The sequence below is a fragment of the Rhinolophus ferrumequinum genome, chromosome 12 (genome assembly GCF_004115265.2).
Source record: "Rhinolophus ferrumequinum isolate MPI-CBG mRhiFer1 chromosome 12, mRhiFer1_v1.p, whole genome shotgun sequence".
NCBI lineage: Eukaryota > Metazoa > Chordata > Mammalia > Chiroptera > Rhinolophidae > Rhinolophus > Rhinolophus ferrumequinum.
In genome coordinates, this window is record NC_046295.1 from 46,757,254 (window position 1) to 46,781,328 (window position 24,075).

Below are 24,075 nucleotides of genomic sequence, written 5' to 3' on the forward strand. Positions count from 1 at the left end.
ACTGCATGGAGACTGGAAGCCCAAAAGCAGGTCCAAGAGAAAGAGAGAGAGAGAAGCAGGAGGACAAGTAAGCAGGGACTTTTAGCACATTACCTTCACCCAGTAGAGAAAGATGGCCCAAAGAGTCTCAAATTCATCAACCAGAACCATCCCGAGGTCACCCCAGAAGTGGAAAGTTTCTCCCTAGTACTTTCCTTCAAAGCTGGAGTGTGGTTACGAGATCTTTCCCCTATTTGGCTGAGCAAGGAATGTAGGAATAAGGAAAAGGGTTTGTACCAAGAGGCAAGATTGGGTCGGGAGTCTGCTCTGCTCAACAAGAGGCCAAGGGCCACTCTGTGTGAGCCTTCCAGTCTGCATATGATAACCCGAACCAAGATGCCGGATAGAGCTGCTCGAGTGGGGACTGTACGTCCATGTCACCTCACACCTCAATACCAACTATTGGATTCCTGTTCTTGCCTGTTACTCTAGAGCCTGGAGCTGTGAGGACTGCTGAGGAAGAACTTGACAAACTCCCTGCACACACACCCCCAGCCCCTCAGTGGGTGAAATGGATGAAGGTGATCAAAAGGTACAAACTTCCAATTATAGGATAAATAAGTTCTGGAGAATTAATGTACAGCACCGTGCCTGTAGTTAACAATATTGTGTGTCTGAAAGTCACTAAGACGAGGTCTTAAAAGTTCTAATCACAAGAAAAACATTTTGTAACTATGTGAGGTGATGGATTTTGCTAATTTTACTGTAGTAATCATTTTGTAATATATACATACAGCAAATTATTATGTTGTACACCTGAAACTAATACAATGTCATATGTCAATTATATCTTGATAAAACTGGAAGAAAAAAAAAACAACTTGACAGACTTTAGTGGCCACCACAGCTGGAGTATAATTTGAGTGGAGGTGTATGGTGTTCCTATAGTAAAGAGAGCCCCTTTTGCTTCATTCAGAGTAACACCTTCTGATTTAACTGATAGGTGAAGCGTTGTTAGCTTTGTAACAAAGCAGAGGGCCTTGCTGTATGGAGGGGAAGATCAGAGTAGTTAGAATAGTCAGATTCCTCCAGGGCCCATGAACAGGCAGGAGAAGTTTAATGGCAAGTGTTGCAGAGGTGAGGCTAATATAGCTCTTTCTAGCACAGGAAGGCACCGTTTTCTGGCCAGAAGTGATAACACACTAATTTTCTAGCACTCTGAGATCCTTTCCCCTACCTGTCATGCAAAACACCCCTCTTCTATTTTTCTATGCTTTTCTATTTCTCTAATTATCTTAGTGCCATAATAATAGACTATACTTGTCTCTCACGTTTAGGTGCATTTCCAGTACACACAATATTCCTGCTCTTAGATTGGGTGACTTCTGCAAAAGATTACTCCCATCCATTACCTGTGATTATTTTTTTCATACTATCACCATTCAAGGGTGACCTCATTTCATGGTCCTAGATGGCACCTTTGTGTAGTTCCCAACAGGATATTTATATAACTTTGCTTTGAATAAAACTAAATGATTGCAGAAACATTTTTCCCCAGAGCACTTTTATTAGGGATTCCTGCCACCATATTAACATATAAAACAATCTGAATGTTGACATAGAAATGCAAATTTCACTATACAAAGATAAGGCTCCAATCATAGGTAACATGGCCCCCCTATCTCTAGTATTTCAATGAAATCAATTCATTTTGAATTCTTCCGAGAATTGATTTTATAAATAGTAAACAAGCCACAAAATATATTCCAAATACATAACATTTTACAATATGTTCCAAGCACAGACAGAAACACAATACTTTACCTACATTTTTTTCACGATCCAACTTGCATTAGCACTAAAGACAAGACTGTGTGTGTATATATATTTGCCATATATGTGTGTATATATAACCACAAGTGTACCCACAGTGGTTTTCATGGAAAATTGAAACCTTTGAGACTGTGGGTTTTTATCCACCATGATATCTGAGAAGGAAAAGGAATAATAACGTGTCACAAATTCCTCAATTGGGGAAAAGTAAATACGACTGTGAATGAAGGGCCTATCAGTTGTGTATACACAAATACACACATATATACAGATTTATATATAAACACATATATACCAATAATATGGAATATACATATACTCACACACTTGCTTTGAACTCTATCTCACTATATTATATACTCTCCATCTTGGAAGCAGTCTTTTCCTCATTTGACTCAGGCAACTGGTGACTGTCTTCTATCAAACTGGAGTGGTATTTCTAAAAAGGCTCTGATTCTATCCCAACAAAATGGCATTTTGGGATCCCAGTTTTACTTTCGGTGGCTATTATTTAAATTCAGCAGACCCAATCCTGTCAACACCTTCACTTAAAAACATTTCTATTCAGCAATGAGGTTTTTACCTAAGAGAAAAAAGATGTTAGCCGGAAATGTTAGAAATAATATATTTGTTATTCCTTAATATAAATATACATGGTTGGGCCATGTGTGATATTTCTCCTGTCAGTATTTTTCAAATGTTTTATTATAGGCAATATATTATTTCCATAATTTAAAAAATATTATTTAATATTTATAAAGGATGAGGGCGAGGTGATTTGTCATGGTTAGAACTTCAAAGAAAATTATATGAAGCATAATTAGAGGGGGAACTAATTTATTGCAGACTACACTGGAGGGCCCTTAGGATGACATGAAAGTCATATGATAAAAGGGGGGAAAGAACTTCAGTTTTAAAGCTGGCCAGTTGCCAACTTTTAAAATAAACTATGGAAAATATATTTGTATATTATCAAATTTCAGGTATTAAACAGTCTTTATTAAAAAGCAAAATAAATCACTGAAAGCACAGGAGAAACGACATCCTACAAACTTAAGAGCAAATGTACATTATAGTTTGCTCAACTGAAGACTTCATGAGCTGACTTTTAAAACTTAATTTCAAAATCAACTATCTAATAAAGCACTCAGAGCTCCATGAATAAGTAGGACTGGAATGGCCAACTTGGAAATTATGGTAATGACAGAGCTGGAGTATCCATTAGAGGTAGGGAGAGATTACAGGCAACCCAGTCTCTTAATAAATGAAGACAAAGGAACACTTTCAATCCTTGAAGAAATCCCAATGCTCCATGCCAAAGCTCCATACTCTTACCTTTCTGTCATGGATTTAATGGTATGAAGGAAAGTACTAGAACATCTGTCCCCTCTACTGAGTCCTTTCACTAATTCACCCAAGCTGAAATGGTCTACCTAAAGAGTCCCCTCCACTTTCTTAATGGGAGCCCCAATTATGAATGAGTTCAGATCTTAAGGAAACCAGGAAAGGAGTATAATGACCACCACAAATGATCATTGGCATTTATCGAAAAGTGAAATTCCATTCTTTCCATTTTCTCTTTCCTACTCTCTCATACACGCACTTCTTTTGAAGTTTCTTCCACAGAATCACAGTAAATAGCATTAGGGACCAAAAATGTGTCTTCAAGTTTCTCCACTCTTATTTAGAGCCACTTAACCATATTCACGTCAACTTGGACAGCAAGCGTGCTGTTCTTTACATTATCCAATACCTTGCATCACCATCACTTCCAGAAAATAGATCATTTTCCTACCACCACCTGCCTACCAGCCTCACCAAAACTTTCTTTTGCTACTTGCCATTTGTCAAGTTCCCATCTGCTTCCACTCTTGGGTTAATGTATAATAACATGCAATTAACTAGCATATCTTTTAACTTTTTTCCTTTAAAGTTTCACCTTCTTTTTAAAATGTTCTGCTTCCCCAGCCAAAATATGTGGACAGGATGCAAATGAAAGTAACAAGTCATCTTGTCCAAATACTTTGAGAAATGGACCACCCTGTGTCCACTTGATGTTCAGTTTCTACATCCTCCAGTTCCATCATCTGTTTTAGGAGCTTACTTGCTACAGTGTCTTGCTACCTATTTTCTATCTCATGTGCAGGTAACAACAAATTATGGGATTGTTCAACCAAAAATATTTTAAAAAACAAACCAGTGCCAAAACATTAAAAAATTCCCGACATACCCTTTGTGCATTAGTCTTACAATCTGTACACTTAAATAACTCCAGGAGGCTTTTTTGTTTTTGTTTTTTGTTTTTTTTGTTTTTTTTTTTTGCTAAAAAGTTACCAAAATATTCTGAACACATAAAAATATTAAAAAAAAAAACCAGCATAAATTTAGTTGTATAGGCATTGGTTAGAGGACATTATTTTCACTAAGGATTATATTCAAAAACTTTCTCTTGGACTTTTACTAAAATTCTGATTCTGAACCTTATAGCTTATAATGATGCTAACTATTAAAAAGGGTGAAATCTAATTCAGCTCAATGTGTTATGATATAATTAAGAGTAGATCTGTGATATAATAAAAAATAAACATATTTTTGGTTATTTAAGGGCTATCTTCCTAATCTATAACTAAAATTACTATATTTGATTTAAACTTATTTAAGTGCAGTGAAGTATATGGAAAGCTAACTTAAAGGTTTGAATAATCAGTTTTGAGTAAGGAACACTGTTGACAGCCCCATGACTATTCAGAACCAGGCATTTGCTGAAAAAACAAATCACTAGTATTGAATATAGCCCTTAGTCATATGAGATAGGAAGTTTATGAACAACCCAGCATGTAGAGAATGAGATTTACTTTGCTAACCACCCACTCCTTGAGAGGACAGTAATATTCATAGTGAAACTGCTCAAACTCTGGCGTCTGGCGGATTTCACATAAGAAGGAGAGATCAATACCTGACTCCAAAAGGAGGAGGAGCAGGGGGAATACAAAGAGCAGCAGCCCCAGGCCCACCACAAGGAGCCTGGAAAAACTCTTGACCAGTGGGTTCACCCGAATATGGCCACTCAGAATGTCATAACTCCATGACAAAGCTCGGTGAGCCTCCTTCAGCTCCTCTTCTTCAGCCATCAAAAAGGCATTTTCATCTGCTTCCAGTTCCTCAAATGAATCTATGTCTTCTCTTTCCAACTCAAGCCTAGATGGACAGTCAAAGAGCATGTCAATCTCATCGTCATCAATGGGGGTGGGGAGCAGGCTGGCACTTGGGTTGTACGTGAGTTCAGAGATTGTCAAAGGCTCTTCATTTATTTTATCTTCTTCTTCGCTTGGGGAGTCTTCATACTCCCGGACTTCCTTTACCGGTGAACTGGAGATCAAGGGGGCAGAAATGTCATCTTCTTTGGGCAATGGAATACCTGTAAAGAGACATTTCTTTCTTAATTTTAAATTTCAGGTTTCCTTTTTCCATAAAGATCTGTAAATGGAAACAAACCAGGGGGGAAAAATACAATTCAAGGAATATGTGGAATTGTTCTGTGGAATCCTGACTTTTAACAAAGTCATTTCAGTAACAGACCCTGAACCATAAGTTCTAAGGTCAACATGCTAAACCCAAAATAACCAACACACCACAAATGACTGGCAATATTTACAACATTTACATGTGCAATTATGATCTTCAAAGCATCAATTTTGGCCATTTGGCCAAAATGACAATAAGTCAGTATTATAATTTTGAAGTGTGTTTTAGAAGTCAACATGGTCAAAGTACTATGGTAAAATTATAGAATCTACTATCCAATGATAATCACTTTATTATATTATGTATTGTTTTCTAGTATTCATTCTAGGCAAAATTTTGTGGTTTCTAGTTCTATGTAACTACAAATATGTGCACAAACTTGCATCTTGCTCCTTTTATATAACATTTTAACTTAGACATTTTCTATGTTGAAATAAACTCCCATTTGTATTTATAATAGTTGCCAAATTTTCTAGTTAGTTAATACAATATTAGTTGCTTACTGGCAACTAATTGCTTTGCAATTGTAAAAAACAAAAATGTTGTAAGAGACATCTTATAAAGTCTTTTTTCCTCCTCTTGTTTTTTAGTTCATCCGCCATGGATAGATGTCCAAAAGGAAAATTGCTTGGTCAAAAGGATGGAATATTATTTCCTAAAGTTTACTGGAGGAGAGGTATGTCTCAGCCCCTCATTTTATAGATGTGAAATCCAGTTATCTACTGTCAGGCTTCCGGCCAGCCCTCCTAATTTTGATTGTTGGGCACTTAGTGGGAAACAAAGTAAGGATCACAGAAATGCTCCCCAGAATGGTTCTACAACATAATACCAAATCAGTGACCATGTGCATTAGGTAATTATAAACCAGCTTTTAATGACTACATTTCAGAATTTCTCTTTCTTCAAGTGTACAGCAAGTGACGTCAGACACCAAGATGGCAACGTAATCATTCCTGACTTTGCTCCCCCTCACAAGAATGGCAACTAAACAATTCATGGACAAGACACCACTGAGAGAATCCTAGAACACAGGAGGGAGGCTGCAGCACCCCCCTGCACCACACAGACCAAAACAGACTGCTCTAGAAGGGTAAGGTGACTGGTTACATGCTGACTGTTTTGCCCCACCCCCCAGGCCAGCGTAGCTCCACATAGAAAGGTCTCCCCTGAGCCTATGGTTCCTTTGGTGGAAAAATAGAAACCAGGGGTGACATCCAGGCCCTCCAGTATTATGAGTCACTTCATGGTAGCCCTTACTCTGCTTTCACCACACAGGGATTGCACTGCAGATCTCAACCACTGGGTATGTGATTGTGATAAAGACGGGGGAGGGGCCTCCAAAACCCAGCACTCAGATCTTGGCAGGCTGAGTTCCTACCTGTGAAGCCCAAGCAGTAGTCCCAGTGAGCAGGTGTGCTCATCTGCAGAACCAAGTTGGTGACACAGTCTGACCAGGGAACTTGGTGGGATGCCGGTCTGCCTGATTTGGGTCCTCAGACAAGGAGTTTTGCCAGCTCTGTAGCCTGGTCTGCCCACGCCCAGGCTGAAGATCTGAGTCATAGCCTCACCCACTGTGAAGCCTGCCTCCCCCCCCCGACTAGAAAGGCTGTTTGGGAGAATTTGGGAGTTGCTTGAAGTGAGCCCTCCAGAGGGCTGATTCATAGCCCCATCCACTGTGGAGAGTGGCCCCATCCCCATCTGACAGGAAGAGCTGGTGAGAACACCTGGAAAATGTTACCCAGCAAGGCTCAAGCTGAGAGGTGGGCAAGCAGACCTGATCACTCTCGAGAGCAAAGCAAGTAGCCCTGTTCAGCCAGGGAAACTGGGGCACAGGTCAGCTTGAGTGAAGACCACAAATATAGCCTTAGAGGCCTTGAAGCTGCTTTTCGCACTGCACCTGGGCTCTCATCGCTGAATATAGCCTTCAGCCTGCCAAACCAGGGAACCTTACCAGAGCACACTGGAAGCTGGTAGCCCATCTAACAATGTTACTTATAGTGGCACTTGAACAGAGAGCACAGCCCGTGGCTTTTCCTGTCTGCAAAGCAAAACCATGGCTTCACCTGACCAGGATATCCAGTACACACTCTTACCGGATTCTGATCCCCAAACAAACTGCTGTACAGGCCCTGTGTCCCATCCTGCTGCTTCACCAGCATAGGGAAACTAATTCATAGCCCCACCTGCTGCTGATTATATAGTACCCCGTCCCAACTGTCTAGTAAGCCTGACCTGAGAATACAGGCAACCATGGAACCCATCCTACAGCCTCAGGCAGGCAACAAAGCCAGAAGTCCTATCCAGCTGTTCTCAGCCAGTGGCACCAACCCCAGCCCCCATCCATGACCTCAGAGCTTGAACTATTGCCTCACCCAAAAATAGACTCTAATAGCAGACCCCACCTCATGAAAAATCAGGTAAATATGAGGTCTGGCAATTAAGTTTGTGAACTCATCCTGGAAAAAAATGCTCCATACCTCATTGCTGAATATCACTACAGTCACCTTCAAAGTACTCCCCTAGGGAAACTATGCACCGATGCCAGTGCTTAGTCCACCCTTCAAAGCAGTTTTGGAAATCTTTTTCTGGAATGGCCATCAGAGCTGTCATCATCTTACCCTTGATGTCCTGAATGTCATCAAAATGTCTTCCTTTCAATATTTCCTTTTTCTTCGGATAAAGAAAGAAGTTATTGGGGGCCAGATCAGGTGAGTAGGGAGGGTATTCCAATACAGTTATTTTTTTACTGGCTAAAAACTCCCTCACAGACAGTGTCATGTGAGCTGGTGCATTGTCGTAATGCAAGAGCCTCAAATAGTTGGCGAAAAGTTCAGGTCGTCTAACTTTTTCATGCAGCCTTTTCAGCACTTCCAAATAGTAAACTTGGTTAACTGTTTGTCCAGTTGGTACAAATTCATAATGAATAATCCCTCTGATATCAAAAAAGGTTAGCAACATCATTGCAACAAGTTTGCGAACTTAATTGTCAGACCTCGTATGACACCACCAAAAAAAATTAATAAAGCACTAATAATTGATGCTAAAAAAATGGACATCTATGAACTGTGAGACAAATAATTCAGAATAATCATCTTAAAGAAGTTTAGTGAACTACAAGAACACACAGATAGGCAGCTAAACTAAATTAGGAAACAATGAATGAACAAAATGAGAAGTTCAACAAAGAAATAAAAACCATTTTAGAAAACCCAAACAAATCCTAGAGCTGAAAAATACAATCACTGAACAGAAGAACTTAATAGAAAGCTTCAACAATAGACTCGACCATACAGAAGAATCTGCAACCTAGAAGATTGGACATTTGAAATTATCCAATCAGAGGAGGAAAATAAAAATGAATGAAAAAGAAGAGTAAAGCCAGACTGCTGGCCTGATGGGGATATAATGAAAAGAAACAATATTCACATTATGGGAATTCCATAAGGGGACGAGAAAGAGAAAGGAATAGAAAGTATGTTTAAAACAATAATTGTTGAAAATTTCCCAAACCTAGGGAGAGAAGTAGACATCCAAAAGATCCTAAATATATTGAACCCAAATAGGGCTATGCTGACACACATAATTAAATCGTCAAATGTCAAAGATAAAGAAAAATTTTTAAGCAGCAAGAGAAAAGAGAGAAATTGTATACAAGGGAACCCCCATAAGACTATTGGTGTCATCCTAACAGAAACTTTTCAGGGCAGAAGAGAATGGGATGACATATTCAAAATATGTCAAGAAAAAACTGTCAACCAAGAAGACTATACGGCAGGCAAAGCTGTCCTTCAGAAATGCAGGCAGGATGAAGACTTTCTCAAACAAACAAAAGCTGAGGAAATTCATCACCACTGGACCAGTCTTACAAAAAAAAAAAAAAATGCTAAAGGGAGTTCACTGAGTGGAAATCAAAGTATACTAATTAACATCAGAAAAACATAAGACAGTGTAAAAACTCACTGATAATGGCAAAAATATAGTCAGAGTTAGATTCTGTAATGTGGTAAAGGTGGTGTGTGATTCACTTACAAATATAATTTAAGAGGTAAAAAACAAATATAGTAAAAATTACCATAACTACAATAACCTGCTTTTAATTACACAATATAAAAAATATGTAAATGGTAACATCAATAACCTAAAAGTAAAAGTGCAAAGTTTAGGAACTGTATAAAGTTAAGTTACTATTAATTTATAAGAAGGTGTTAGAGTTTCAAAATATTTTATATAAACCTCATGGTAACCGCAAGGGAAAAACATGTAGTAATTACAAAATAACATGATAAAGAAGTCAAAGCATACTAATACCACAAGACATCAACACACACACACACACACACACATACACACACACACCACAGCAAGATAAGAAATAAGGAACAATGTAGCTAAAAAAAGAGCCCTTCAAATAACAAAATAGCGATAGTAAGCTCTTACTTATCAGTAATTACTTCAAGTGCAAACAGATTAAATTCTCCAACCAAAAGACACTGAATGGATAAAAAAAAAAAATAAGACCCAATGATATGCTGCCTACAAGAGACTCACTTTAGCCTTATAGACACACTAAGAGCAAAGGGATGAAAAAAGATATTTCAAGCAAATAGTAACCAAAAAAGTAGGAGTAGGTATTCTTGTACCAAACAAAATAGACTTTAAACTAAAAATGGTAAAAAGAGATAAAGAGGGTCATTATATAATGATAAAGGGGTCCATACAGCAAGAAGATATAACGATTGTAAATATTTATGTGCCCCTACACTAAAATCATTATAGCTCATTAGCATAATGCAGCAGGCTTCTCAGATATAGCTGACACCGGCACACACACAAAGTGAGAAGAATTCAGTTGGATGAGTCTCCAGCTTATTAATAGTAATGAAAGGAATCATTGCATATGAATGTAAAACAAGTATTTTCCTCTGGGGGAAAACATATATATATATATATACACACACACACACACACACACACACACACACATATATATATACACACATATATATGTGTATATATATATACACATAGATATGTATATATATGTGTGTGTGTATATATATATATGTTTATGTGTATATATATGTATATATGTATGTATATGTATATGTATATGTATACATATATATGTATATGTATGTGTGTGTGTGTGTGTGTGTATATACATATACACATATATATATGTATGTATATATTTATGGACCCCACATCAGGGAACCTAAATACATAACAGAGCTAAGAGGAGAAATAACAACAATACAATAATAGTTGAAGAATTTAATACCCCACTCTCAACAAAGGACAGACCATCCAGACAGAATCAATAAGGGAATAGCAGATTTGAACAACACCTATTATTGATGCAGAAAAAGCATTTGACAAAATTCAACATTTGTTTGTGATGAAGACTCTTAACAAATTAGGCATAGAAAGAATGTACCTCAGCATAATAAAGCCCATATATGATAATCCCACAGTTTATATCATATTCACTGGTGAAAAGTTGAAAGCTTTTCCTCTAAAATCAGGAACAAGACAAGAGTGTCCATTCTCACCACTCCTATTCAATATATTACTGGAAGTCCTTGCCAGAGCAATTAAGCAAGAAAAAGAAATAAAAGGCATCAGAATTGGAAAAGAAAAAATAAAACTGTCTCTATTTGCAGATGACATGATTTTATATACAGGCATACCTTGTTTTCTTGTGCTTTGCTTTGTCACACTTTGTTGATACTGCATTTTCATTAACATCAAGGCAAGACCCTCCACCAACAAAAAGATTACAACTCACTGAAGGCTCAGATGATGGTTATTTATCAATAGAGTATTTTTTAGTTAATGTAAGTACATTTTATTTTTTTTTAGACATAATGCTATTGCACACTTAACAGACTACAGTATAGTGTAAACATACCTTTATATACACTGGGAAAACAAAAAATTCATGTGACTCACTTTATTGCGATATTCACTTTATTGCAGTGGTATGGAACCAACCAGCAATATCTCTGTGGTATGCCTGCTTAGAAAATCCTAAAGATTCCACCAATACTGCTAGATCTAATCAACAAATTCAGTACAGTTTCAGGATACAAAATTAACATACAAAAACCAGTAGCATTTCTATACTCTAATAAAACATCATCTGAAAAAGAACTAAAGAAAACAATCCCATTTACAATACCATCAAAAACAGTAAAGCAGGGGCCGGCCCAGTGGCTCAGGTGGTTAGAGCTCCATGCTCCTAATTCCGAAGGCTGCCGGTTCGATTCCCACATAGGCCAGTGAGCTCTCAACCACAAGGTTGCCAGTTCAATTCCTCGAGTCCCGAAAGGGATGGTGGGCAGTGCCCCCTGCAACTAAAGATTGAACACGGCACCTTGAGCTGAGCTGCCACTGAGCTCCCAGATGGCTCAGTTGGTTGGAGCATGTCCTTTCAACCACAAGGTTGCTGGTTCAACTCCCACAAGGGATGGTGGGCTGTGCCCCCTGCAACTAGCAATGGCAACTGGAAATGGAGCTGAGCTGCGCCTCCAGAACGAAGACTGAAAGGAAAACAACTTGAAGCTGAACTAAAATTGAAAGGGCAACAACTTAACTTGGAAAGAAAAAGTCCTGGAAGTACACACTATTCCCCAAAAAAGTCCTGTTCTCCTTCCCCAATAAAATCTTAAAAAACGTAAACAAAAACAAAACAGTAAAATACTTAGGAATAAACCAAGGAGGTGAAAGATCTCTACGCTGAAAACTACAAGACACTAAGTAAAGAAATCGAAGAAGACATAAATAAAGGGAAAGGTAGCTTGTGTTCATAGATTGGAAGAATTCATATTGTTAAATTGTCAATACTACAAAAAGCCTGGAAGAATTAATATTGTTAAAATGCCAATGCTACCAAAAGCCAATACAATCCCTAGCAAAATTCCAATGGCATTTTTTACAGAAGTAGAAAAAAAATGATCCTACATTTAGATGGAACCACAAAAGAACCTGCACAGCCAAAGCATCCAAAAAAAGAAGAACAAAGTCGGAGGCATCACAGTTCCTGATTTCAAACTATACTATAAAATTATAGCAATCGAAACAGAATGGTCCTGGCATAATAACAAATAGATCAATGGAACAGAATAGAAAGCCTAGAAATAAACCGGAACACATATGGTCAACTAATATTTGACAAGGGAGCCAAAAAATACTAAATGGAGAAAAAACAGTCTCTTTAATAAATGGTGCTGAGAAATTTGGATAGTCACGTGTAAAAGAATGAAACTAAACCCTGATATTACACCATTCACAAAAACTAACTTGAAATGGATTAAAGACTTAAATGTAAGCCCCGAAACCATGAAAACCCTTGAAGAATACATTAGAAAAAAGCTTCTTGATATGGGTCTTGGCAATGATTTTCTGGATATGACATGTAAAGCACAAACAAAATAAAATATAAACAAGTGGGACTACATCAAACTAAAAAGCTTCTTCACAGCAAAAGAATCAATCAACAGTGAAAAGATAACCTACAGAATGAGAAAAAATATTGGCAAACCATATATCTAATCAGGGGTTAATATCCTAAATATATAAAGAACTCATACAACTCATACAATACAATAGCAGAACTCATACAAGAACTCATACAATAGCAAAAAAATAATAATGATCCAATTTAAAAATGGGCAAAAACCCGAACAGACATTTTTCCAAAGAAGATATACTAATGACCAACAGATACATGAAACAATGCTCAACATCACTAGTCAATGAAAACCACAATGAAATATCACTTCATGCCTGTTAGGATGGCCATCATCAAAAGACAAGAGATAACAAATGCTGGCAAGGATGTGGAGAAAAGGAAATGCTTGTGCACTGTTGTAAACTGGTACAGTCACTATGGAAAACAGTATGGTGGATCCTCAACAAATTAAAAATAGAACTATCATATGGTCCATCAATTCCACTTCTGGGAATATATCCAAAAGAAATGAAAACTAATTCGAAAAGATATCTGTACCCCTATGTTCATAACACCATTATTTACAATAACCAAGATATGGAAACAACCTAAGAGTTCACTGAATAAGTAAATTATGGAATGTACCTGTATACATACACACTAGAATACTATTTAGCGATAGAAAATGAGGAAATCCTGCCATTTGTGACAACATGGATGGATCTCGAAGGCATTATGCTAAGTAAAATAAGTCAGAGAAAAGCATACAATATGATCTCATTTATATGTGGGTTCTAATTTTTTTAAAAAAAGATTCATAGAAAAAGAAATCTGATTTGTGGTTATAAAGGTGGGGGATGTGGTGAGGGGAAATTAGAGGAAGGGGGTTAAAAGCATAAACTTTCAGTTATATGATCAGTAAGTACTACCGTGTTTTCCTGAAAATAAGGCCGAGGCCCACAATCAGCTCTAATGCATCTTTTGGAGCAAAAATTAATATAAGACTTGGTCCTATTTTACTATAAGACTGGGTATAATATAATATAATATAATATAATATAATATAATATAATATAATATAATATATAATATAAGGCCCAGTCTTATATAATATAATTATACATAATAATATAAGACCCAGTCTTACATAATTATACATAATAATATAATATATAATATAAGACCTGGCCTTATATAAGACCGGATCTTTTATATTAATTTTTGCTCCAAAAGATGCATTAGAGCTGACTGTCCAGCTAGGCCTTATTTTCAGGGAAGCAGGGTAGGAATATGATGTACAACATGACTACAGTTAACACTGCTGTATGATAATATATGAAAGTTAAGAGAGTAAATCCTAAGAGTTCTCATCACAAGAAAAAATATTTTTTCTTTTTTTGTTTTTTCTTTTTACTGTATCTAAATGAGATAATGAATGCTAACTAAAGGTATAGCAGTAATCATTTCACAATATATGTGAGCCAAACCATTATGCTGTATTCCTTAAACTTACACCGTGGTGTATGTCAATTACATCTCAATAAAACTGGGGGAAAAGATGTGCAGGAGTGAATTACTGGTTTTATCTTTCAAAAATCAACAGATATCTTCTAACAGCTCTGTTATGATAACACTTAGCAGTCTAGATGAAAGACACCATAAAACATGCAAGCCAACAAAGGATGAACAAGCACATGAAAAGAGGCTCAACATCATCAGTCATTACATCAAAACCACAATAAGATGGCACTTCACACACACTATCATGGCAATAATTTTTTTTTGATTTTTGAAATAATTTTAAAATTATTGAAAATAACAAGTGTTGGTAAGAATGTGGAGAAATCGCTGATGGGAATTTAAAATAGTTCAGCTGCTTTGGAAAACAGTTTGGCATTTCCTCAAAATATCAAATGTAGTATTACCATATGATACAGCAGTTCCACTGCCAAGTACGTACTCCAAAGAACTCAAAACAGGGAATCAAGCAAATACTTGTATGCAATGCTCAGAGCAGCACTACTCCAATAGTCAAAAGGTCCCAAATGTCCCAAATGTCCATCAATGGATGAATAGATTAAAATGTGGTACATCCATACATTGGAATATTATTCAGCCGTAAAAAGCAATGAAATACTGATACATACTACAACATCAATGGATCTCAAAAATATATGCTAAGTGAAAGAGGCCAGACACAAAAGTTCACATGACACGATTCCATTTACATGAAATACTCAGACTAGGTAAATCCATAGAGACAGAAAGCACACTGGTAGTCGCAAGGGGCTGAGAGAAGAGAGGAATGAGGAGTGACTGCTTACTGGGTACAGGTTTGCTCTTGGGGTGATGAAAATGTTTTGAAACTAGATAGAGGTACTAGTTGCAAAACACTGAACATACTGAATGACACCGAATTTTTCACTTTAAAATAGTTAATTTTATGTTACGTGAACTTCACCTCAATGAAAATAAAAAATAAGTGCAAGCCATCAATTTTCTACTACCCTATAATACTGCATGAAACTTGAAGGGAGAAAATTTTTGCACTATAGGGAAAGATGACAAAAGTTAGGGCTTTTTAGAATGTTTTGCATAGCTGGTATTCCATAGCCCCAGAAGGAGCGTCATCGTCCTCTCCTTTCAGAAAGCAGTGAAAGTAACTTTGTGTCTGACTTGGTAGTACTGCTCTAGAAAGAACTCCCATCCCTTTTGGCTATTTTATTTGTTCCTGTGGTCACACACATCTTCAGTGCTCTTTTTTCTAACAGTATTTTCTCATGTATCTGGCCTTTCTTCCTCTCCCTTTGTCTCTGCTTCTCACATGCTTCTCCTATAACAAGCGGGTATAGGAAATCTCAAGTTTCCAGACTGCAGTATTTTGTTGATGGCAATTCCATTCTTCCAGTTGCTCAGACCAAAAAGCTTGATTTTTCTCTATTCATACCACATTGGACCTGTTAGTACCCTCTCTGTCTCTACCTTCCAAACGTATCCAGAATCAGACTACTACTTACCACGTCCTCTGCTAGCACCCTGGTCCAAACCACCATCCTGACTCATTTAGATTATTGCAACAGCATTTCATCAGCTCTCGCTGCTTCAGCCTTTGCTATATAAGGGCCTCTGTCAGCTCAGCAGCTACAGTGAGCCTTTGAAACATAAAGTTGATCATGCCACTTATCTGCTCAACATTCTCTAATGGCTTTCCATCTTAGAGTACAACCCAAGTACTTGCAGGGATGCTTAGGGCCCCACTCAAGGTGTCCTCCCCTGCCCTCCTCACCTCTCTGACTCTGAGCTTGTTCTCCTACGACTCACTTGTTCACTCCACCCCAGCCAGACAGATGCCCTGCTGTTCCTGAAACATACCAGTCACGCCCCAACTGAAGGGCCTTTGCACTTGCTGTTCCCTCTGCTCAGAGCGCTCTTCCTTCAGATAGGTTCATGCTCTCTCCTTCTTTACAGGTCTTTAAACAAATGTCTCCTTCTCAGCGAGGCCTTCCTAGCCACACTGTGTACCATTTCAGCCCCTATCCCCAGTACTCTGTATTCCCCTTCCCTCATTTGTCTTCTGAGAAGTCCGGGATATAAGGAAGAAAAGTAGAGCCCTAGCAAAAGGTAAAGACAAGCAGCTTCTGGGGAAGACATAACCACAGTAACTAATCCAGGGTCACAAATGCCAGTGCCTCCACAGGCTGGGGAGGTGCCTAAAGTGAATGGTGGGGGCCACACGTGGGACAATGGGACTGCTGGTGACTGGGGTAAATTAACCATGTTGAACGCCATCTAAAAGCTTTAAAATTCAAAATTTTAAAACGATCTGTGCAATCCATACAAAATGTGCCTGTGGGTCTTTTAGGCATATAGGCTGCTAGTCTATAAATGTTGCTCTAATAAAAATCAGCTAGATTCCTGATGTTTCAAGTCACTCGAGTGTTCTGGTACTTTGAGCTCAATAACAGAGAGATCTTCCTTTTTCTGAAAAGGAAGAGGTAGGCAAGGAAATAAATGCTTTCTTTCCCTTTCATAGTTTTTCTAACCACAAGTGTTAGTGATGCTGGAGTTTTACATTACTTTCCCTCATCGCTATGCTCACATTGTAAAGCAGCTGGAGTAGAGTGGAAAGGAGACCAGACAAAGGTTAGACAACCCCAGGTTTAAATCCCAGCTCTCTACTTACATTAAGAAACTTTAGTTATTAAGTAACTTCTAGTTAAAGTTACTTACTGTTCTCGGAGCTCAATTTGCTTAACCTACAACACAAGAGTAAAACCTACCTCATAAGATTGCGGTGAGGATTAAATGAAATCACGGGTGCCTGAGTGCTGCCTACAGCAAAACTATAGAAATGAGATATTACTACTTTACCAAGGAACAGTAGGCTACATTTGATCTATTATCAAGCAATATCATTTTATCAATACATAGTTACAAACAAGTCCACTATTACAGAGTACAAGGAGTTGGTCATCCATATTTTCTTAATTTTCTTTATATGATAGATGCTTAAAGTTTCCTATACCCCTTTTCTGGTGAATTCTAATAAGAATGTCCAAGGAGACCAGAAATACTATGTTAGTAAGATTATCTACCCTGCTTCATTAAATTTATTTTACTTCATCATGTATGAGAAGCCTCCTGAATATATTCACAAATCTCAAAGGCTGCCAGCTTTTTTGTTTTTAAAATGAAATGACAGTGATGTAGGAAAAGGAAATAGTTTTCAAATTTATATAATTACATAGCCCAATGAAAGTTAGATAATAGCTGTAAACTTCCTGACACATAGGAAATGCTCAATAAATGTTAACTATTATAATTAAATTTTAGTATAGTAATATTGTCATTATTCAATTTGAAGAAATGCTTTATGAAGTGAGAATGAGAAGATGCTGATAGAAAAGTCTGCCCCCTGGTGATGGACAGGCAGTGTGCCCGCCATGTACAATCAGCCAAGTTGCGCACTGTCCGTCCCACTGAACACCATTCACAAGATCCCAATGTGACAGTAGCCCCTAAAGACACACCATGCACCACAACACGACCTCCTCAACATGCTACAAACAGACGCTGTTTATTGAAAAAGTTGTTCTTCATTTAATTGCTGAAGGCAACATATAGAGACCTATTTTAGTACACCTCCAAATTAGTGGCAGGTAAAAATGGAGTAAGCATCGCTCACATTTGCATTCAGAAATCTGCCCCAGGGTTAACTCTGCACGTATTTGTGACAAAATCCAAATACTACAGTTGAGATTACCAGCAGCTTGTGTGTGTACAAAACAGCTAAAGAGACCAGCTAATGGCCCTTACCTAGTTTGCCTGTGTGCCAATCATCTTTATGAATGAAGCGATGCAGTATCAGGTATCACCAGGACAAGCATGTCAAAACGAAGGTACTAGTGACCCCGAATGATCTCCTGGGTTTGTGGAAAGGCTCAAAAGTATGTAGAAAAGAAAAATGAGACAAAGCACTTTAGGGACAATATGGTAGTATCAAAAGATAACGGATCACTTGTCATTTGCATGTATCCATGCTAACCTCCTTAGCAAAGGCTTAGGAATTTGGGTTATTTAGGGTAACTTTAAACCCACTTAGCAATGCCTTTCCTGTTTGGAATCTACCATTGCCGCTGCTGTCATTTGGCTGAAACCAAACTGGCTCACTTTGCAGGAGACACTCCCTCAGCTTTGCTCCTAGCACCCCCGTCAGGGCCACATGGTCCTGCCCTGTGAGCATCAGGCCATTCTCCATGCTGGAGGCTTCGGCGAATGGCAACTATTGGGAACCACCATTCTGGTTCCCTCGGTGGCTCCCCAGGTCACCCTGTGCTGACACCCAAATATCGACTGTCCATTAAATCTGCAGAGCAGGAGTACAAAGAAAAGGGTACCATCACCCAGGGAAAGGAGTGTGTTTTGGAAATCATAGAGGATCTTTGGGGGGTCACAATTTGAGCATTATTTTGACTTTTAAATTTATGTGCATGTAGACTGTATTTTCTCTAAGTTTCATCTCATGACAGTAGAGAGAACATTATATGATCTTTATTATTACAATAGGTCACTGGATCGGAAAGGGTTAACAACCACTTGCCCAGGTGCATACCAAATTGTAAGGTCTCTACAGAAGTCACATGTTTGTTCTGATTACCCAGAACCATCCTTCTTGAGCTGGGCTGAACTCTTGATTTATCCGCTTATGCTGTTAAGCTTAGCCATACTGGCTCTGGAAAACATACCGTACGCTTGAATTGAGGTAGAAAAGAAAAGTGTGAAGGAAGAGTGGGAGAGGAGAAGGGAACAGGTCATCTCTCCACTTCTGGGAAATATGATGGCGTGAAAGAGCAGTGGCTAGAATTTCAAGGACCTGGACCCAGTTCCCAGCTGAGCCAGAACTCTCCGTGTGAACTCAGACACATCACTTCAGTTCTGTGAGTCTTGGACTTTTTACAAATGGTCCCAACCTCTCCAGTTCCAGTGTTCTGTGGTTACATCTTAATCTATGTCTGTTCATACACGGTCCCACTTAAAAGTCTACAAGTACTTTCTCTGAAAGCACCAATCACCTGTATATAATAAGCAGAGCTATTTCTCCTTTATCTGTTGAGAAACTGTTGGAGAGGGGGAAAAGATAAGGGTGCTAAGATTTTCAACGGATTTTTATAGGGCTGGACATTTTAAGCACACGGTCATGTGATAGTCATAAGAGGAGATGAGAACTGAGGCTCAGAGACATTGACTCGTACAAGGTCATGAAGCCAGGAAGCAAAAGAGCAGGGGTTTGTCTGACTCCAAAGCTTGTCTGACTCCAAAGCTTATTCCAGACCACCATATAGCCTGAAGGAGAGGGGATCTGAGAGGCCTGAGAGATCCTCACTTCTTAACTAAGGAGGAAGACTCTTCTCTGTTACTGGTCCAATTTCACTTGCTGAAAACACAGTGTCATTATATGCAGTGTGATCATCTGTTCTCATTTTTTCGGGGACAGATGATCCCACTATATGCCTGTTGTCCTAGCAGCATCATTAAAGTGCCCCTTTTGCTCTCAAAAGATTTGCCTATCAAATGTTATGGTCACCGCATTATATGTCAGATCTGCTGTGATTATATCATAGCCAGGATAGAAGCAAAAAAAAAAAAAAAACAACCAAAAACCCAACCACAAAACACTTGTTGATGTGGGGATTAACAGTTTCTGTTAGAGTTTACTATATTCTGCCTGTGCTATCCCTCCCTAAAATATGTTCTATCCACATTAAGCAGCATACAAATTTCCAAAATGTAGTGCGATAGCATGCCATTAACCTCCCTCATGACTCTTTTATCTTCCTTTTGTTAGGAATAAAGTTTAATCTTTCAAGTGAAGCTCATGTCCCATGGATTTAAAGACAAGATCCTAAGAATAACATTTACTTATCCAGAGGAGGGTTTTCACTTTCAGTCATGGCTATTGCAAAATATCTCATACTAGAAATGTACCTGATGCCTCTGAATATTTCTGGGAGACTGCCCGATCATTCTATTTAAAACCTATGAAGAGTCATCCCAGTGACTCAGGAAAGTACAGACAAATGGAAACTTACACACACACACACACACACAGCAAACCTAATGTTCTTCTCATCTATACATTCCAGTCTCTCTTCTCCTTGTGTTCATCACCTACCAACCTTCTGTTCATGCTTTCAGGAGTGGCTGAACATTTTTGACACCCGTAGTCTTACCATCATTTTGGGCAACTTCAACAATTAGAATTTAAGAGGATGATTCAGTCAATCCTGCCTTTACATTGCAGTAGGCAGATGTCCCTTCTAGCCCACTGAAATAGCCCTTAGCAAGATCTCCAATGCTAAAGACAGTGCTTTTTTCTGTCCACCTGCTAACTACTCGATCTCTGAGACTCCATACTCTCTAGGCTTTCATCCGATGATTCTAAGCTACCTCTGTCCTCTCCACAGTCTCCTCACCTCTATTTGTGGCGCCCTCAACTCTCTGCTCTTGTCACTCTGTACCTTCCTTCCCTTGGAGTCAACCATATGGCTCCAATATGCTCCTGCAGCATTGCTCAACGCGACTCTGCAGGTCACTAGTGTCCCATAAGGTGTTGACAGTTCTTCCTTGAAAAGAGTGTTCTGTGGTCATGTTAATTTGGGAAACTGTGCGTCCTACCACCCTTTTGTAAATTTACCATCAAGGTGAAGAGGGCAAGCTCTCATCAAAAAATCAGGGCTATCATCAAAAAGACAAGTCAACAAATGTTAGCGAGAATGTGGGGAAAAGAGAATCCTCATGCACTGTTGGTAGGAACGTAAATTGGTGCAGCTACTACGGAAAACAGTAAGGAGGCTCCTTAAAAAATTAAAAATACAACTAACATGATCCAGCAATCCCATTTCTGGGTATATATCCAGAGGAAATGAAAATAGGACATCAAAGAGATATCTATACTCCCATGTTCTTCGCAGCATTATTCATGACAGCCAATATAAGGAAACAATCTAAATGTCTGAATTTTAACAATCTAAATGTCTACATGGATGAATGGGTAAAGAAGATGATATATACTCATATAGATATTATATTTATATATATTATATATTACATATACGAGGGGTTCCAAAACAATGTATACAAGAGGACACTTTGGTCAATGTTGCTCAAGCAGTAGTTCGCCGTAATCAGAAGTGTCTGGCCTCTGATGGTAACCACTTTGAGCACCTTTTGTAATTGCAGAAGTCAAACGTGACTTGTAGTCTTTTGTTATTGGTATATATTGAGTATTACAATTTTAATAGTTTCCTTTCTTAAAATGTATATACATTTTTGGCCCCCTCTGTATAATTAATATCTCTATATATCTATATCTGTATCTTTATATCTATATCTTTATATCTTTATATCTATATTTATATCTGTGACATATAACGTATAACGGAATACTATACAGCCATGACAAAGGAGGAAATCCTGCCCTTTGTGACAACATGCAGGGACCTTGAGGCCATTATGCTAAGTGAAATAAACCAGACAGAGAAAGACAAATATTGCATGATATCACTTACAGGTGGAATCTTTAAAAGAAGAAAAAAAGTCAAATTCATAGAAACAGAAAGTAGAAAAGTGGTTGTCAGGGCCTGAGGGGTGGGGAACATAGGGAAACTGGTAAAAGGGTACAAACTACAAACTTTTAGATGTAAAATGAATAAAGTCTGAGGATCTAATAATGTAAGACGTAGTGATTATAGTTGGTAACACTTTAATGTATAAGTGAAATGTGCTAAGACAGTAGAACTTAAATGTTCTCACCAAAAAAAGGATAAATAAGTGAGGTGATGGATGAGTTCATTAAGTGGGGGGAATCCTTTCACAATGTGTATAAACTCACCATGATGTACACTTTAAATATCTTACAATTGCATTTGTCAGTCATACCTCAATAACGCTGAAATTTAAAAAAAAAAAAAAAAGCAGTACAAGCTCTGAAGTTATATTTTTGTTTTTGAATCCCGGCCTTGTACTAATTGTCATGTGACACTGGACAAGTTACGTAATCACTCTGTTCCAGATTCCTCATCTATAAAAAGGAAAAAAAAATTCCAGGACATACCGCATGGGGACATTGTCTGGAGAAGAAATCATGAGTTAACACATGTGAAGTGCCTGGCACAGGGTAAGCACTCAGTAACATTACTATGAACGTAATAAAATGTGACACGTCCTGAAGAGAAAAAAACAGTGTTGCTTTATTTAACTCAATATTTTGCAAATTTATTTGACCAGAGAACTTAGAACATGACTTAGTTTGGGAAACGCATACTACTGAATCGCTGACCCATCCCTACTCAAAACCTTCCAACAAGCTCCAGACTCACCACGCAGCCATGTGTACGCGCATCCACGTCAATGTCTGAAACCAAACACACTATCTCCCACCCAATCCTTTTCCTCCTCCACTACTTACTTCTACCCAGTCTCCCACACAGCCATCTGAGGGTTGGCCAAGATGTTATCTCCACACTCGCCATTCACATCTAATCCGTCACTGATTTCTACAAACTCTGCTACCATATGCACTTTCAAAACTGCCCCGCCTCTCCGTTTCTCCATTCTCAACACTTCTCAACTGTAGATAACAGTTTCTCCATTCTCAACACTTCTCAACTGCAGATAACAGTGGCTGCCTAACGAGTTTCCCTGACCTCAGTCTGGCTCCTTTTGAATTGTTGCCAGAACAGTCATTCCAAAATGCTCATTAGTCATGAATCCTCTTCTTAAAAGGTCTCTCATGACTTTCAGGCTAAAGATTAAACTCTTTAGCACAAAACACACTTCTCTACCCCATACATTTCCTCTAATCTGTCTATTTAGAGGTGACCAAATGCATCATATCATGACATGCCTCTGTGCCTTTGCACTGTTGCCTCTTCCTGGAATGCCCTTCTATACCCAGAGGGCTCCTACTCATTCTTTAAGACCCCGTGTATCACCTCCCCTGGGAAGACTCTTCTATCCCCCATTACTAGTCTGGTATATTATAGATGCTTCTTATCTGGTAGTTTCCATGGTTGACTCCTTATCATCCATTTCTCTCCCAAATGATTAATCTAAGCCAGTCATGGTAATTCCAGTTTCTTGGTGATGTCTGGTTTAGAAATGGGCATGTGAGCCAACCCTGAAAATGAAGGGAAGAGTCTGGTGGGGATGGTGGGAGACTTCTGAGAAAGGATTCTTGCTTCTAAGAAGAATATCCTGGAAAGGTACAACAATGTCAAGAGAAAGAGTCTGTATCTAAAAGAAACCCCAGGAATTCTGGCAGCCACCCTATGATACTGACAGCAAATGGTCTGAGGGGAATTCTGGCCAACTGAGAAGGGCGGTGCAGAGAGATGGAATGAACCTGGGTTTTCAACTCTGGAATCCTTCCTGACTCTGGACTTGTTGTCTTGGATAATAAATCACCTTATTATTTGAACCAGTGTTTGTTAGAGTTCCCTATTACTTGTTGCTAATGGCAGCCTAACTGATGCAGCTGTCGTACCATCTCATGAATCTCTGTCATCACAATCAATCATCACACCAAGTCAGGAAGGAACATAACAAAAAAACCCTCACTACCCTTCAGTGTTGTTCTGGTAGCCCTCAATAACGTAATATGAAAAAGACCAAAAAAAGAAAAAAAAGGTAAATATTGGAAAGGAAGGCACAAAACTCTCACTATTTCCAGGTGATACTATTAGCTAATAAGAAAAGGCGAAAATTCAAATAAGGAGCTAGGAGAA

At 38.4% G+C, this 24,075-nt stretch overlaps 1 protein-coding gene across 1 annotated transcript in view; it reads right to left on the reverse strand.

Annotated features, from left to right (window-relative positions):
* Positions 1-882: 882 nt before the first annotated feature.
* FRMD3 (FERM domain containing 3) overlaps positions 883-24,075 on the reverse strand; it is a 249,854-nt gene continuing 226,661 nt past the window's right edge. Inside the window, exon 14 of the mRNA XM_033123926.1 lies at positions 883-5,230. Coding sequence (XP_032979817.1) covers positions 4,632-5,230 — 599 coding nt within the window. The 3' untranslated portion in view covers positions 883-4,631. The remainder of the gene's footprint in view (positions 5,231-24,075) is intronic.